The sequence below is a fragment of the Pygoscelis adeliae genome, unplaced genomic scaffold, assembly GCF_000699105.1.
Source record: "Pygoscelis adeliae isolate BGI_AS28 unplaced genomic scaffold, ASM69910v1 Scaffold52, whole genome shotgun sequence".
In the NCBI taxonomy this organism is placed as follows: domain Eukaryota; kingdom Metazoa; phylum Chordata; class Aves; order Sphenisciformes; family Spheniscidae; genus Pygoscelis; species Pygoscelis adeliae.
In genome coordinates this window covers 993,246-1,012,026 of record NW_008824285.1, presented here as the reverse complement: position 1 = coordinate 1,012,026, position 18,781 = coordinate 993,246, and the positions used below count along the sequence as shown (strand labels likewise).

The 18,781-nt window shown below is 38.7% G+C and overlaps 1 protein-coding gene across 1 annotated transcript in view; it reads left to right on the top strand.

Moving 5' to 3' along the window:
• The window catches only part of UNC5D (unc-5 homolog D (C. elegans)), a 94,930-nt gene that overhangs the window by 15,194 nt on the left and 60,955 nt on the right, over positions 1 to 18,781 (top strand). Inside the window, 2 exon segments of the mRNA XM_009318632.1 lie at positions 459 to 602; positions 5,019 to 5,122. Coding sequence (XP_009316907.1) covers positions 459 to 602; positions 5,019 to 5,122 — 248 coding nt within the window.

Below are 18,781 nucleotides of genomic sequence, written 5' to 3'. Positions count from 1 at the left end.
GGAACAGGCTGGAATTCAGTGGGGCATTTGATTAGTTCCTGTCATACATGCATAGTTCTGGCTGTTTGACTTGATTGAGGGCCTACCAGGCTACTTCAGAAAGGTTTTTCAAGGGCACTGAGATGTTAGATGGGAAGACAATTTTATTGTATATTCTATTACAAAGTTCCAGATAAACATTCTGGATGCAAACGGCACAAGAGACAAGGTTTCTGAGGGAGGTGTTATATTCTTGCAAAGACCACAGCGGGTGGGGTAATTCTTGTAACTCGATGCATTATGACCTACTCAGCTTTTAGAATTTAATTAGTGGCAATATATTATTGTCAAAGGAATGAGAGCTTTGCCTTGATTAAAAATGGAATTGTTTAATTAAAAGAAAAGTTTTGGCTAACCTTAGCTTTATGCCCAAGTAAGATAGCCTGTATCAGCTAATTTTCTGTGTCTTTCCTCTTCAGGATTGAAAGTTCGAGAGGTATTCATCAATGTGACCAGACAGCAGGTGGAAGATTTTCATGGGCCAGAAGATTACTGGTGCCAGTGTGTTGCATGGAGCCATCTAGGGACCTCAAAGAGTAGGAAGGCATCTGTCCGCATAGCTTGTGAGTAAAGTAAATGTTCTGCTCTTAGGTTTTGAAAGGTATGGAAACATACTGTTCTTTTAGGGTTAAATATAAATGGATGCTGGTAAGGTATTGCTGTCTTTGCAAGCCCTCCCTATGAGATACTGCAGGAATGTCACAGAAAGCATGCCATAGTTTTTTTTCAGAGCTCTCTTATTTTAATGTGGATTGATTGATTTGCATTTACACTGAGAAAGTCTGTTTCAGAAATTCTGGATTGCATAGACACAGTGTCACAACAACACAATGTAATAAAAAAGGTTAATGCAAATTTAAAATCCCCTGAAAAGTGCCCTTTTGCTCCATGTTGATCACAGGCGTCTAAACAATATGAAAATCCATTTAACAATGTCTGTCTTCTACACTTTGTATAAAAAAAAAAAAGGCAAGAATACATTAGAAGCTTTTGTAGCACGGTATTTTAAATCTGGTTTTCAATATTGAAGCATATCATGGGTCATCAGGTATGATAAGCTGTGGGGAAAATGAGATAAAAGTAGGAAAAATTGAATAATTCCAATCAATAGAGGGAAAAGTATCTTCCCTCCTTTCTATGAGGAAATGAGATACAGACATCCTAAACAGAACTAAGACTGCTAGAGAAATTCTGTCATTTCTTTATGGGACTAAGCATATGTTGTTTAGACAAAAATAATTTAAAATGCTGTTCATATAGACATTTATAAGAGCCACCACTGAAGATAATAAAATCATTCATAAGCAAGGTAGCTAGTCTTCCACTTTTTTAACTACGTAGTTGATCTGAAATCTGGATCAGATGGTTGAATCTGTCATTCAGACCAGTTAAAGCAGCTTAGGAAAAATTTCCTTCTTGTAACAAGGTGACAGTATTATTCTTGCACTTCATCCTTGGACTGGAAAATCGGACAACAGCTGCTCAGAGTCTTGCATGGATCATAATGAAGAACTTACGAGCTCAGCATATGTGCTTCCCATGTTGGAGGATATTACACAGAGGATCAGCCCTTCTTGTGTGGGAAGACGGCTAATAGCAATACTCTTCTTCAACTTCTGGCTGGTAGGATTATTCCATCTTGCTGCCATCCCCGTTGTGACTGAAAGTTACCAGAGGGAGATGGGATTGGATTTGAGGCTGGTGTGTGTTCCCAGGTGCTAACATCTGCTTTTTTGTATGCCTTCCACAAGGCTTATGCTTTGACATTGAAGCCAGTTGCATGACCTAGAGAGTCACATGGTGTGACTTCCAGTATTAAGTAATCGGACCGTTGGACCCTACATAATTACACTGTGCTGTTAAGCTACTTATAAATGATTCTATATGCCTGCTGCTTGCCATAATGGGATTAGAAAGGAATTCCACTGTGCAGAGTTGTGAATTATTCACTTAAAAGGTATCTCTTTCTAAGTCATACCAAACAGGGACGGAGTCATTACCAGTGGTAATTTTGAAGAAGGCCATGTGGATATGGTAGCTGCTGTCACTATTTGCTGAGGGGTATCATTACTTCCTACTTTAAACAAAGGGAATAACTCTGGTCTTGTAGGCTGACAAATGTTAAGTTTTAAATAACACCACTGTAGATTAATTCAGAGTTGTGGGGGAAGTGGGTTATTTTGTTTAATCTAGAAGACTCATTCCAGAATTTTTAATACAGTGGGGAGCAACGGACAACCCAACTGTTGTCCCCAGACGGGAAGTGTTCAGTTTATCTCTGTTCTTCGTATCTGAAATAGTATGCTGTAGTGTTATAATTCTCAACCAACAGATCATTATTTGAAAGACGCAAAAAATGGAAAATGCAATAAATGCCATCATAGCAAGAGGGACAGAAAAAAGACAGAACCCAAATACAATTGTTACTATGAGACTGTGGAGATACTCAAACTCACCCAGTTTTTACCTTGCAATTAGATCTGCTACATTGTTCTAACAGAATGAGAGCGGGAAACCATCCTTTGCAGCAGTGCTGCTAGCAGAGACTTCAGGAAATTACTTTTCCCCAATCTGTTGTGAACCCTTACCCTTTGAATCACCAGTTCAGGTCTTTAAAGATCTACTCCCAGGAAATGATGGCAACAAGCTGCAAAGAGTTGGGAGAAATGCTTCTTGGAAGGAGATGAGGGGCAGGGGGAACGGGTTGGGGAGGCTCAAGCAAGAAACTCTGAATGGTAACTTTATCAGCTAGTGTTCCAGCAATTCTTGATAAATCTTTTAACAGGATAATGTAAAATAAACATTGGAGATAAGTAATAGGACAATGTAACAACTCCTTGATTTTATAAATGACGGATTTTTTTGTTGGTTGATTTAGTTTGAATGGGTAAATATGTGTAAATTCAATTTTTTATTTTACGGCATTAACTGTCATAACACTGAATGAGCTAATAATTCCCCTGTATTGCTAAGCTGCAAAGGACTATTATTCTGAATTGAATTTTTATTGACTTTTCTCCGCACTGTGATTTCCCAACCCTATAATATGGCAATATGAGTAAAAATCAGACTGAGCAGAAGCAGGTGGAGCCGTGTGTTGGGACTTTTAAACCCATCACTGTGGTATCAGTTCTTCTGCAAACCACATCCCCGGCTGCCATCCATAACTGCAGATATCATACTAACCTAGCAGGCAGTCCAGAGAGTGCTCTTCATTTCTGCTTTATGTAATGTACTGAGCATGGCTGAATGTTTCGCCCGAGAACTGTGTTCCTGTACTGGCCACTTGCTGTGCTACTTTTACTCGAAGCCATGTTTTTTAATGAAAAGAACAGCAATTCTTGAGTGCAGAGATGATGGGACTTGCTAGTGTCCAGACAGAAAAAATGAATAGCTGCCAACAGATACCTCTAAACCACGCCCCGTGAGTTTCCAGGGCTCACCCTTTCATGGACCTGTGTCATCCTGTGAACAACCTAGCCACTTAATTTGGGGCATGGATTTCTGACTTGGGGAATACCCTTTGGAGGACTAGAGACGAGAATGTGTAGGTCCCATTTGTGACAGCATACAGAACCCATAACTTTTTCACAGCACCTGTCATTGTGATGCATAGTGTGGTAGTGTCGACTTTTTTTTTTTTTCTTTCTTTCCTTTTTTCTTTGGTTTGCACTTAAAGCCTAGAGATTCTGAATTGTGAGTCTAGTCCAAAGCATTACAGCACTTTATATTTCTCTGAAAAAGGAGGTAAGTATTTCTTTATGATAGCGTGGAACGCAGAGAAAATGAGAAGATGGCTCTTACTCCATTTTTAATCCTAATACGGGCATTTGTAGGCACAACTGTAGCCTAACTGTTAATGAATGACTTTTTAAATAGGGTACTGGAAAAGATATTGGTTATCTGTGTGGAAAAAAAAATCAGCACTAACAAAGAATCATAAAAAGGAGAATACATGCACTGCATGTATCTTTCTCTAGCGATCAGCTCGCTAAAATAAGTCTTAATGCATTTTATAAAATTTATTAAAGTGTAACTGATTCAGAGCCTCTGCTGTTTAAGGGGTTGTATTTCATGAAGTGTAAGCAATGGAGAAAATTAAATCAGTAAATCCACGCTGTGGAATTTGAGACACTGTTTGAAGAAAACGAGTATGTCTAATGGAAACATCCTAACTCTCAAAGCACATGTAGTAAGTAACATTCCTTCTGTTTTGTTTTCCTTTCACAGCAAACAAGACTTTACATATTCATGGGCATATCTGGGTCAGGTCAATGTCACTGGATACAGTTTCCTTTGTGTCTGTGCTGGTTTACCCGAACACTTGTACATTGAAGTGCTGTGGCCACATCAGTGTGACTCTGAGACAATATGCCCTTTTTCTTATCCTGAATTATTACCTTGGCCATGGTATCTGAAATGAAGCAGTCTGTAATCAGCCAGTTTGGAATGTGTGGAGTTGCTCTCAGTCGTTTCCTTTCTTTTTTTGCTTGCAGTATGTGGGCGATCTAAACAAAACATGTAGCTTAGAACATCTTATAAAATACCCTGGCACTCATTGGAAGTAGCATGTACTAGGAAAATTACTCACCAAGTCTTGGATTCATTCGGTTGGTCCTAACAGCACCATGTTGTTGTTGTTGCATTTAATTCTTCCTTTTTGGAAAGGCTTGAGAGATTGAACGCACAACTGGAACCACAGAGTCTGTGGGTTCTGATGTTGATTGTCTCTGTAGTCACCCACAGATCATTTCTTAAAGGTGGAGAAAAGGAAACACAGCTAAAGACGATAGGATCTCTCTGCCTCTCCTCTGGGGAAGAATTAGTAGCTCTCGGTTGTCCGTTGCTTTATACACACACCTAAGAGAAGAATATGGCAAAGCGGTATTGTTGCTCACTTCTGCAGCCTACATACATAGTATTGTTTGGGGAGGAATGGCTTTTGGAGGTGTAATGAATTATTGCATTAAACTCTGCAGATTTACGGAAAAACTTTGAGCAAGACCCACAAGGGAAGGAGGTTCCTATCGAAGGGATGATCGTTCTCCACTGTCGGCCACCTGAGGGAGTCCCTGCAGCTGAGGTGAGGCTTTGTGCAGTGTCACTGCTGGTGGCTGATGCCTCCTGGGCTGGTGAGAAATGGGGAGAGAAGCAGAAAGGGCTTAGCTACCATGTGGTTTTCAAGGTCCAGTGTTGGTTACAGTGCTCTTCTCTCACTGACTGCTTTAAATACGTATTTTTTCATTATGTAAGTTTTAAAAAAGTACAGCTTTTTATAAAAATTCAGGATCATTTGCTGAAAAAATCCTAGTTTTGATAAAATTTTCAAGTTTTATGCTTACAAACGGAAAAGAGATTGTTACTTATTTTCTCAGAAATGACTTTTCTCATTGAAAAATAAAGAAGAAAAACCCTAAAAATATTCTGATAAATTGTTGCTGGAGAGAGAAAATCTGCTGCAAATAATAATTTGGGGTTTTTTTGCTTAGCTTTAAACATGTTTTTTGTCAGGAGACTTGACTCTTAACAGGAAATGAATGGGGATGCCTTAAAATGATAATAGCCAGACTGTTCTTGGGGGAAGATGTTTGAAGTGGGTTGTGTTTAAATATCTGCTAGAGAGGCATTAAAAAAAAAGAAAATCTGATGGTGGCAGCCAGTGTGGCATCACACTGTTCTTACCTATCAAAAAGCAGACTGGTGGTGGTAGTCTTCAGCCAGTGCTGCCATGGCAAGACTGAGATCAGTAGTTTAAACCGAACTCCTGTGTATCTGGGTGAGCTACAGTCACCACGTTCAGGCTGCAGTGTAGGCTCAGCCACAGGGCTAGAGCTGCGGAGCAGCCCGGTAATACTGTGCTGTATTTCTAATTGCACGCTCTGCAGTGTGCTCTTTAGCATCTTTTGATGAGTAAGACAAATAGTATCACTCAGAGTTATTTTTGCCCCTTATCTCCACTACTGCTGTGGTATGTTCTAATTGAAGGAACAAAAGAAGCAATGAAAAATAAACTCTAAAGAAACCTGCGTCTTTTTCTTTAAGGAGAAGCATGTTGAGCAGATGCAATTGAAAATAAAGAGAGGAGAAATGCAGCAAACTGGGGTGCAAAACACACTGACAATCAGGTAGAAGTGTTAAAGACCAGAAAGAAAATGAGTTAGAAGTAAGAATGGCGAGTAGATGAATTTGTATCTAGGCATCTAATCTGCATTACTCTGTCATTCAAATTTCTGCTACTACATTCTCCTCAGCTGTGTATTATTTTTATTCATGTTTAGTGTAACTAGAAAAATGGATACTGCATTACAGAGAATTGCCAAAATTATTGAAATGTGTATTCTGGTAAACATGTCTATTTTGTAGACAAAACAAACTTCCAAAGGTGTAATGGCCTAAACTTCCTTGGTCTGTGAGGGATTCATTGCCCATACTCTCTGCAGAAGGGATGGTAATCACTGCCTGCAGAGATTCCTCAAAGCCACCAGTTGGCAACCTCAGTGACCTTTTCCTCTCAGACAATGTGCACTGCTAAACCAGGTTTTCTGAATGCATATCCCTCCAGATTGCCAGTGTATCCTGTCTCAGATAGATTTGCTGTCTCTGTGGTAAAAATTTTGACTTTGGCTTATTCCTTTCACCCTGGTTCTCCTTGTTCCACAAACTAGACAGACTTTATAGTAAAACAAGTGAATGTTTATTAACAAAATGCCCAAAATCAAGTGCAGAGTTATAGGAAAAAGGCTGGAAAAAAGTAGTTACAAGGTGAAATGAAGAGTGATGTGGCCTCTACTTGACTGCAAAATGTCTTTCCTGGCTGTGGAAACATATCTGACCTGCAGTCCTGGTGGTGTGTGTCAGCCTTGGGAGCCCAGTTTTCATGGAGGAACTCTGCCTTGTCCAGTGCCTTCAAACTCTGGCCGTCCTCCTCTTCCTTCCCCCACTCTCCCTTCCAAACATGCTGCTCTAGGTCTCTCTCTGTCCTGTGTGTAAGTACTATCAAAGGCTTCCCAGTTCTAGTCAGAGCTGGTTTTGAATTCAGCTCCCTTTTACCCACCACTCTTTTTTTCCTCTGTTCAATTGCCTAATATACACTCTCAAAACTTTGTAGCCTTCAAGTATTCCTTGTGTCTTGCGTTACACTGTATGTTCACTGACGGAATGTTCTTTAACGTGGTAAGGATCCTAGTACCTTCCTTAGGAGATTGTAGTATGTTTTTCTACATTGACTATTTTCATAGTTTGAAGAGTATGCTACCATGTACGTCAGTTTGGTTTTGTTACTTATTCTAAAAATACAGCATTTAAAGGTGAGCAGAAAGTTTTCAAGTGAAAAATTATATAAAATCTGTGTGTTTTCTTTAAGACCAAAAGAAACGAATTATGATAGGTACAATTCTACCCAACAAGTATGGTTTGCTGAACTGATTGCATACATTTGACTGCTTTCCAATTTCTGTGTAGTTAAATAGCCAAAAATGCTATCTTGGTTGGAATTCAGCCATTTGGGAAAAAATTATGATTCTCAGTCAACACTGTTGGAATTTTACTGAGAATTTTAGAATTATTTGAGCTACACTGCTTTACACTCAACAATTAAACAGGATATCTGTCTTTTATGACAGGAATTATATCCAATGAAAAACTGACATTTTAATTGCTTTCTACAGGTAAAAATTGTAGAGTTTTCAACAAACCCTGATTTACTGATGTTGATTGTAAAATTGTTATTGCTGCTAATAAAGCCTGTAAATCTTAACAGGTCATATTTGCTTTGGACAAATAAAATTTCACATAAAGGCTCAGGATGCAAGGCTAATTCTATGCTCATCAAAGTAAACAGTCTACTGGAAATAATTCAGTGTCTTCAGATACTGGGTACCAGATTCAAATAAGTAGTGTCTCTGGTTTGTGGCAGTAAGCTTGAGGTTATAAAGTCTTTTGGTATTTTCACGTTAAAGCCGACCTGCCCTGTTAAACATGTGGATGAGAAATAACTGCAATAGCCTGCAAGTCTTCCTCAATAATTGTTATGTGGGTACTGAGGAGTGTAGAAGGTTTCAAAACCCAGTGCTGGCAACGAATCTATGGTTCTGATCCAAGAATTTATTTCATTAGAGTTTGGATGAAGCCCTAGATGGAAATGTAAGGCTTGAAATAACTACGGACAAAGTAGTTGTCGACTTCTGTTTCATTAGATGCAAAATAGATGCTAATTGTGGCATTGTTTTTTGTTTGTTTGTTTAATCCACACTCTGCATGGACCTGGAAATGCAAAATGAAAACAAAATGGATAGGACACTCCAGCCCCTTTCACGTTACCATGCCAATATCTGTCTGAATCCCTTGGGAAGATTTTGATTATTCCATCAAGTGCAGAAGTTCAGGAACATTATTTTCCCAAAAAGCGCACATTTCCTGTGATTGCCATAGTCACAAGTTAATCTAGCAATTTATTTCTGACAATGGCTATGAATGACTGATGTAGTCAAACCTCTCATCATGCAATGCAGCTCAATAAGAGGCAGACGCTTTACAGCTGGAATGAAATTTAAGTTCAGCTCAATTATTTATGTGAGCCTGCCCCGTTATCAAGAATATAAATCTTTATCTCTGGAATTGTTTTTCTGCAGCTTATAGGCACTGAAGATTTCTTAAATCTAAGGATAGAAGCATTAAAGCTAAATGTTCTTGATCTACACCATAGCTTAATCTGAAAAATCCTGTCATTAGTCCTATAAGAAGTGGAAAGCAGGGATATTTTTTAGTGATGGCTGACATCATAGGTTCCTCAGAATTACCAGGAGGAAGAGCCTTTCCTTCCCGCTATTCCTTTCTACATTTCTAGTCACTCCTCAAATATTTTCACCTACGTGATTTTAGCTACTACTAATGTTTCCTTGTTTAAAACTGAGTGAGTGGATCTCAGCAGTTCTTGGTAGGCAGAGGTACTTGTTACTAAATATATCAGCATTTCCCAGGCATATTTATGCCATTATGTGCCATCAGTGGCAACCCCTTACTGTGCTTTTGTGCAGGAAGAAGTTTTTAACCGAGTAGCAGCATTAGGGGTCCACATCTCAGAATTCTTGAGCTGTCATCACAGTCAGCATCTTTGCCAATGGTGCCTCTCAGTGCTAATCCTTTTTTTTTAAATTTATTTTTGGGGTGGGACAGCAGGGATGACACAGAGACCATACAGCGATCAAGACCGAACCTAACAGAGAGGTTCTCTAGAGAGAATTCCTCTAGATCAAGTTTAGTTTTGTTGGGAGAAATTTGTTTCTACCATCTGTTCCAGAATGAGTAAGGCTTCCATATCTCATCACCAGTAGCAATGAAAATACCCAAATTAAGTTTGCTTATATGTGTTAATTTCCGCACACAATATGTATAAAAGGAGTTAGAAGAATATGGATTAAAGGTTTGGATCCATAGTTTAAATGTATCTAAACTGTATATGGCTTAAAACTTGGTGTGTATAAAATAATTTACAGATAACGGAAGCTCATGTGACATTGTCGATGCTCTGCATGCTCGTACAGTTCAGTTTTAGTAAATACTCTTTAAGCTGAATAACACGTTAGTGAAAGCAAACAATCAAGGAGGATTACAAAAAAGAACGGCAGTATTCTAATTCAGCTTTAATGTTATATAGGCATGAATCAGGAGCACCAAATCCTGCTGAGGCAAGCGCTGATTTTAATGCTGCTTTGAAATGCACTGTACTGTCTTGATTCATTTAGCAGCAAATTTCAGTTGCTTGTGTCAGCTAGGTCTTAAGTAAAAGACATATAAAGGAGCATCTCTCTAAATCTGCATTCGCTTTCCAAGAATTTGATTACACTCTTCATGGAGCCAAAGTCCATCTCTTGTGCATGAAATACTATTGAACATGCCTGATCTTACTAATAATAAAACCTCAAGTGCCAACAGCAGTCAAGAAAACTGAGTAACTGTGGTATTACCTATTGTTTTACCCTTTCAAATAGTTTAGACAGCCTTAGCAAATTATGAAACCATTCTGAATTCTGTATGGGCACCATAGGCACCTACCTCTAAATGTGGTAATACCACATACCATCCCTTGGAGCACCGTGGCTCTGCTCGTAGAATGTGCTGCCTTTCTGTTTATCCACAGGTCCAGGTCAGCTGTCTTCAATCACTCTGTAGCCCACCCTGTATTTCTGTCTCTGCAGCCTTTGTTAGCAGGTTTCTCATCTCCAGAGTTTGCCCCTATGAAGAAGGGAACATGAGAAAATTCTGCACGTCTCTGATTTGGGAGGTTGCTGGGGGTTTGGGGATTCTGGGTGCATTGCCACAGCAGTAAGACAGTAAGAAAACCCAAATCCTGACACTAGGCAGACCGGAAAAAGGTTTTAAATCCTCTTCGCATGCATTCACGTGGCAAGCAAAACAGAGCTGGCGAGCAGCTGTGCTTGCAGGCATCAGCACCCAACCCAAATAAATTCAGTTTTTCATGAGTTAAACATCAAAATAAAGAAAATCCAGCATTTAAGTAGAGCATCTGATAATCCCCTGCTGTGGCAAATGTTGATTTAAATATAACAGAGTCTCTGCTGGCACAGGCTTGATGGGACCAGAGCCATTTCTTTCACTATTGATGCAGAGTTGGCCTAGGGAAGAGACAGTTCTGGCTTTCAATCTCCACAACAGATTCTCCCCATAGATATGTTTATTAATTGTGTGCAATAGAGGCCTCATTTAGCTTGGAGTGTATGCAGTGAGGCAGTTGTATAGTATAGGAATCAGCTAAACTCTGATGAATCCTTGTCTGCTGGTCATTCTGGTTAGGCTGCGAGGTGGGTACCTTGGGCTCGGACCTCTGGACCCGATTTTTGTATTGCTGAGACTGTTTCACTCCAAGGATATCAGAGGAACTACTTCTGATTTTTGTTGGCATGATGAAAATGAGAGGAAAGGGGGGGCTGAGTTCTCCTCTCAGAAATTGTGGAGTTGAATATTGAGTTTGCCACAGCAACATCTTTAGCCTTGCTGCTGCTGATTATCGGCATCTCTTCACAAGACTAACCTTATTCATTATATACAGCTTGTTGTTTTGGGAACATTTTGAAGAAATTTGTGAAGGGAAGAAGGGCTTCACTATTAAAAAGACATTTTTAAAAGCAGTGTATTTGACAGTGACATAACACGTGATGCATTTCTTCGAGCTGCATTATCTCCTAGTCTGACTTACCGGTAGCCTCCCTTCACACACAAACTTCGGTTATTAGAAAGAAACCTTTACCGGGGTCTGGCGCAGAGCAGCTTAGCTTAGCTGAGGTCCTACATGCCTATTCAGTCATGGTGGCACCTTGGGCTAGCACGTGGCTACATGCCAGGCTCTGTGAGATCAGATAGCCCATCAATTCATGTCTAAATATATATCTGCAGATTCTTGTCCTAGTGGGCAGCCAGCCCCATGTATGACTAGCCTCAGCTGCCATTAAAAGGTCATCATGTTACTGAGGTAAAGTGCTTCTCATACCTGGGTTGTATTTTTTTTTTTCCAGTGCACAGTGCTATGTTTTCTGTATATATTTTGTGCTTGTTTATTGTTGTTGTGTAAGTTTATTTTATTGCTTTGCATTATTCCTAGGAAGACACAGCAGTTATTCATGGTGCACTCCTTTGTCTCACACTAAGAAAGCATTACACTGGTTTTAGATGACTTTGAGAGCGTATCCTTAACCTATAGCCTTGCATAAAATATACTCTGCATTCAGCTTTAGCCAAGGCTCTTAAGTCCTGTGTTAAGGCTTATAAATGGCTACAGTTCAGCCTTGAAAATGTGAAATGAAGACTGGCTGGAGCAAATGAGGCATAGCTTAGCCCGTTTTAAAAAAGAGAGAATGTGTTGCATAGTGCCTAATGGAGTTCAGCAGTCTTTCTGTTTACTTCCCCACCCCTGCTTCTCAAGTTCTTGGGCATTTTCTCTTCATTCATCCCAATCCTGGAAAAAGGTTTATCAGGAGGCAATTATGCAGTCCATCTTGGGATCATGCAAGTAGTAATACGCTGAAGTCAGAGCTTCAGTGTGTGGTTCAGTCAGCAAGTGGTATAGATTGATTTTTGCTGTCTGTTCATGTAATTCTGATTTTTTTAAGCAGTGCTCCATTTTATAGAGTATAATATATAAGACCTTTTGTTTCTTCTCCTAGACATCTTCTCAAGTGAATTTCCTGACATATTCTTTCCTTATCTGCTCAGCTGACCTTTACTTTTATTCTTTCTTTAAATAGTTTTTCCTCTAGTCTGTGTTCTCTTCAGTTTCTTGAAATTCTGCTTTTTGGGGGTGGGTGGGGTGGAAGACATCAAAAATAGATCCTCCTTTTTGCTGCATTTGGCAAGCTTGCTGCTCTTTCTGTATTTGCTGAGTATTAGCATTTTCAGTCTCTCCTTCATTCTGTTAATACTTTCTCCTCCTTCCTCCTCCTGCATTTAAATAATTCTTCTCTAAAGCATATACTCTTTGAGGTCCTTTTTCTTTTGTTCACCTTCAGCATGGCTTCCCCTGGGGCCCCCAGGGGTGTAAAACAGCATTTGAGTGCTCCAGATTGCAGGGCTAGGAAACTAAAGTGGATTTTGCACTTGATGCCATGTATAGTCTGATGATACGAGTCTTAGATGCTACCACGTTATCTAAGATTCTGTAACCCTTTGCACATAGGTTCACAAAGATGTTTCAAGGAGTTGAACACATCTGGGTCCCTAAGCCAGCCAGGCTAGGTCCGCCAGCCGCTTTTTACAAATCTCAGCTTTAAATCGATACACGAAGTGCAAAGCAATGGAGATGCAAGCTGCGAGTTTCTAAATGGGTATTAAGCCCTCATCCTTGAGAAATACGTGTTGTACTGCTATTTTCTATGTATTACAGTCCTGCCATTAACATGATACAGTGCTGTTCATACCTATTACCTTGACTATATAAAGCAACTTCGGTAAGATTTCATATCCGTAATGCTGGCAGAGTGGTAACCCTAATCATATCTTAGTGTTTTCCTGTACTCTTGCCAAAGGATATTTTTCTTTCTATTAATTTTAAGAACATACTGAGCACTGGAGTCACTGCCTCTCAGTGACACAATCATTTACTTTCAAAGTGAAACAATGAAGACAGACAACTTGATTCTGTTGTTTTATGCAGCTCTGTACCAGCTTAGGTGTAGCATCTGGAATCAGTGTGACTAACAGATCCTGGTGCTTTGTGACAGAGTCAGCAACAGAATAAATTATAACATCCTCTCTAGTTCACTGATGGTAATTCCTTCTTACTGTCTGGTTCTTGGTAGTCGTGATGTTGCACTTCATGACTGTTGCCAAACCAGTCTTGAACTGTAACCTGGAAAATGCTCGGTCAATATCCATTTAGTTAAGTTTAGGATAACCTCTGTTATGTATGTTCTACCTTATTAGTGCTTCAGAGAGTAAAATATTAATTATTTTTGGCATGGGAGGCAAAAAAAGTGCTTGCTTTTGTAGCTAGTAATCTTTTTAGACAACTGGTTTTAAGTTCCTTTCACTATTTTGGACAGGTGTTGTGGTACGTTGGAGGCATACTACTACTGAATCTTCCACCAGTGACAAAAGGGCTTTAAATTTCTCAAGCTGTCATAGGTTGTTCCTGTTTAATTCAGTGGACTTGATAATGAGGTTTTTAAATATTTCTTTAATTGGATAGTGAGCTTCCATATTCTGTACTGACATTAGCCATCAGAAGGAGTTTCTATCACCTTCTTGAGACCTGGGTTTAATGTGAACTTAGTACGTCTTAAATTTGAAGAAGGGTGTGAAACTGATAGTCCTGTGAAATGGAGCACCTTCTAAAACTGCCATTGAAATGCTCACAGTTGGCCTGGGGTGAATTTAATAAATTCTGTCATTGCTGGTAGTTACTGTAGATTTATATTGTTAGAAATGTCTGTCCCTTTGTATTGAAGTGCCATATAAACCATGTGTTGTCAGCGTTTTTATATATATATATACACACATACACAAGATAAGTGTTTACAAACCTCAGGCTTTCAAATAAATAAAAACAAAACTAAAAAATCTTTAGCTTACTAGACTCTGCTCATCTTTACTACAACAATGCTGCAGTTCTTACGCTGCTAAATGTAAGACCTGCGGTTTTGTGTTGAATATGGTATTAGCTCAGGGAAGCCAATTCCCAACTAGAAATGCCTGATGGGTAACAGTATTGAAGTCCATTGTGATGCATGAGGCGCAAATCTGAGCAGAAGTTGACCTTAAAATTTATTCTAAATCCCTTTTATTATACATAAATACTCTCTGAGACTAAATCTCTGAATAGCTCATATTTGAGCATTAGTAGCAACTTGCAGCTCTTTCTACATCTACTGTCTGATTTTGGGGGGTTTTTTGTAATAAAAGGGCAGCTGTTGTGCTAAACTATTAGTGATGAGTGTAAACTTGTGTTGAGTGCTCTGCAGAGGCTTGTGGAATACTCTAAAATATCTTTAGCTTTTAATAGATGCATATATTTAAGTTTTAAATGTGCTGTATCCAGTGTTACTTTTTCAAATGTTTAACACAGATTTTGACATTTTAATGGACTGCTGTAGGTGTTCCAGTGAATATCTGCATGAGTTCTGATGGTTTATTTACTGCTATTGCTTCTAATGGAAATGTAAAACCATTTCTCTTCTGGGCAGTACATATTCCATTGCAAACACATCAACAAAATGTGAAACTCTCATAAAATTCAAAACCTGCAAGTATTCCAAAAGCAGTGAGTCATTGCTGCCTATTTTACATAGGCTTGTGTATTTATGGGACTTGTACACATACGGTAAAATGTAATACGGCAGGATAATGGTATTGTAGTAAAACACTATGGCAAAAAAGGCTAGTGAATTATAGTCTTCAATGAATCTTGTTTCTAGTTATAGAAAACAGAGTAAGATTACTGAATGCAAACAGCATGCATTTTATACAGTTAGTTATAGATCTTGGGTCTTGTGTCTGGAATATCAATATTTGCTTTACTTTTAAGGTACATTAGTTACAAATACAATAAATGTGTTTCATTTTTCACCGAAGACATTTCACTTTCAAGGCTGAGCTCGGGTATGTGCAGTATGTCTCAATGATTATTTATCACATCAAAGCTCTTCCTATAGACTGGTTTTACTTTTAAGCAAGCACTGCAGCCAACATGCACATTTTTAAAATCATAAAGTTATGGGAAGCTTTAAGAAATTTAATATTTAACTCAGACATGACAAAATTAGATGACATTGCATTTGGAACAGTGAAATAAATTCCTTTTGCTTTGTGAAGGAATTATGCAAATTCTTAACTCTTACCGTTGGTAATGAAAAGTAGGTTTCAACATTTCAGAACCCGTGACTGTTTCTCTGTAGCTGGTTGGTAGCACATATGCCGTTAACACTCTAAGGTCTCTAAAGCGCTCCCCCCTCTGCGGGAGGGAATGTCGTCTTACACTTCAGATCTTCAGCCTACTACTGAAGCGTTACTCCAAACTGTTAAAGAGGAGTATTGTTTCTGGAACAGAAATTGGTCATATTACAAATCCAAGTTTAACGGTAATTGCTCTAATGTCTCTAAACAGCTACATTCACCCTGAAATAATCCATGCTATATTATGATGGTTAGCAGGTCAGACTTCTAAGATATAAAGGTATTAAAATGATCAATAAGTTCTGAGGTGCTACACTTGCAGCAGGGCATATGTACCCTTCAGGTCATTTTGGTGAGAGCCGTCTGACAAATATACTATCTTAAATTTCTGGTTGGATTGGTATGTATACTCTGTGGTATTGCCGTTTATGAATGAAAAAAATACCCTATTCTAGAAGCAACATTTTAATGACAGTTCATATATATCATATCCCACAGCATCTTCTGGAGATGTTAAGAATTGCACAAATATCTAACTTAGGAGTGTTTTCCATGTGTAATTGTATATAAGATCAGTTTTGGCATAAAGTAGTAAAGAATTATAAAGTACAGGTATCACTTTGGAAGTCACTACACACATACGAATGCAAGAAACACTTCCAGAGTCAAGCCACATTGTGTGAATCCTTGAACAGATCATGTTTTTTCATAGACTTAATTGTCTAAGTCTGCCTTTGGAGAGTGAAGGTTTGTTAACTACAGCACCACTTGCAGACTGAGGACGAATTACTCATTTAGCTGGGGAAGATAGGTATTTCTTCCAGATATGTACATCATTACTACTTTTTTCCTGTTACTCCTCCAAGAATCCAAAGAAATTCAGATTTTTTTTTTTATTAGACACCATCCAACACTGTATGTATGGTGAAAAATGCCACAGATTAAAGCAGCAGTTACTAGGCTAGTGAAACTGAGTAGCTGCATGTGTGGACAAAGCAGTTTTGAACCCACTTAGAACATAAAATTCTATTGAAGAGTCCTTACAGATTTTAGAAGTATCAGATTGCCTTCCCTTTAATCTCCGTTTATCAGTTCTCAACATAACCTATGGAATGAAACAGAACAACCTCTAAATGTTGATTCTATTCTACTGAAACCATGCGGCAGCTTACTTGTAATTGCTCATTTAATTATTCTAGTAATTTCTTCTCCAATTTTATTTGCTCTGCGTTTTAAAATTCTGCCATTTCTCTCCGTTGCACACAAACACACACACAGACACAAATGTGCCCTGTGCAGTTCAGATTTTTAGCTGCTTTTAAGAGCAATTTCATCATTTTTGTTTTTCATACTTTATGCTGTTATAATGGATAATACATGACATGCTGGTCTGGACTGATTGTGTTCAGAACACGGCAATCTAATAATATGTAGGGCCTCTTTATTCTACAAAACATCTGCTCAATTAAAGCCTTTTTGTTCAAGCCTGTGACTGCTTCATAGAAGCATGGACAGCACAAAAACAATCAAGATTTAGTTTATTTTATATGCTGTTTCATCTTTGGTCAAATCTAGTATTCATGCCTTGCCCTTCATCACCTGTCTTCTTCGAGAGAAATGTCTGCTTCAGTATGATCTCTCTGTCTTTTTTCCTAAAGTACTTTATCTTCAATGCCTTGAACTTTTTTTTTTTTTAACTCAACCTAGATCATGGATTACTCAACCTGGATCATCGATTACAACAGCAGTTGTAATACACAGAGTACAGAGCCTGGAGTAATACTCTGTAGAGGTTCAAACAAAGAACAGGTTTCAAAGGCAAAAAAGGCTTGTGATGATCAGTGCTTGTAAGAACCACTTTAATGCTATTGCTCAATATGGTAAAATAAAAAGCCTTAAATTTCACAGTTATTCTGTGTAAGCGGGGAATAAAAAGGACATGGTTTTGCATAGAACTGGTAGTCTTTTAAATATGTTACAGGCATTTTAGTGGGTTTTGTTAGCTGTATACATTTCAGGGCAACACAACCAATTATACATAAATTGGGATATCTGGTTGTGCAACTTAAGTTAATGGTGAATTTATTTTTTTCTCTTTGCCTTGTTACAATCACATTTTTTTTTATTTTACTGCTAAACTATTTAACATCGAACTGGATGTATTTTGGATGCTCTTTTTTGGGCATTGGCAACTCTGAAATGTTATGGAGGCCCCATGTTGTCAATGCAATGCTTTTTTCCTAATGTTTGTCCTTGTTTCCAGTGCAGACAGCTGACGAGCAAACAAAGGTCCCTTTTAAACCGTACTTGAATGAGCAAACAAGGTCAGCCAGGTGTGCTGCATGAGTCACACGTAGCTGGCTGTTGAGCCTCCACATACAATGTGTTTTAAGACTTTGACTGTCTTATATTGTTTTAAACTGTAGCGTTAACAAAGTGACATGGGCAGATAAAATGCCTTTTGATTATTTGAGTCAAGAGGTATTTCTACATGGCTTCTTGTAGGGATGCCCTGAGCATTTTTCATGTATTCAGTGTTGCTGCCCATTCTTCAAGCTCATCATAAAAGACCTGCCAATCTCCATAGCCTCATAGACAAAATACCTTGCGTTATACGTGAGCAATCTCAGGGAGTCATAGATTGTATGAGATCTGCATAAAACTAACCTATTTATTTGGAGACTCTGTGTGTTAGATCAACACTTGTTCTCATTCTGTAACAGAGCTATCACCTAAATTTAGTTTTCACACCTGTGCCCAAGAGGTAGTCTGTTTGACTGGACCAGTCATTCATCACTGGTATGTCTACCGGCCAGAAGAAGTACCCAATGTACCAATGTTGTGGAAACCCTGCTTCTGATACGTGTTTGATTTATCTTGGAAATCAAGCTCAGAGGTATTTAGCATGGTTTGAACTCATGTACTTTACCATGAGTATGCAGAACTCCACCAAGTTGCAGTGGAGAGCTGTTCCTTTAACTAGAAGCCGCCACAGCTTTTTCATTCCCATTTAGACCAGCCACTAGAGAGAAGAGGAACACTTAGACTGTGTTTGTTGCCTTCTGCCATGCTAATACGCAGTTTGAGATTGTATTCCTCTCCATTATTCTACCACTGTGCTGTTTGAATGTGTTAAATCTGTCACTTCGTTTTTCACCTGTACCAATTATTGGAAACAATGGCATTTGTCAGCTCTCTTCTTGTCGTCTCAGTGATATCTCCAGGCGCCTCTTTTGCTGATTTTGTACATTTTGCAGCTATCGGAAGCATCTTACTTCCTGCACGTATACCCTTTATTTGAAAAAATCCTTGGATGTTCTCTCCAAAATGAGTACATGTG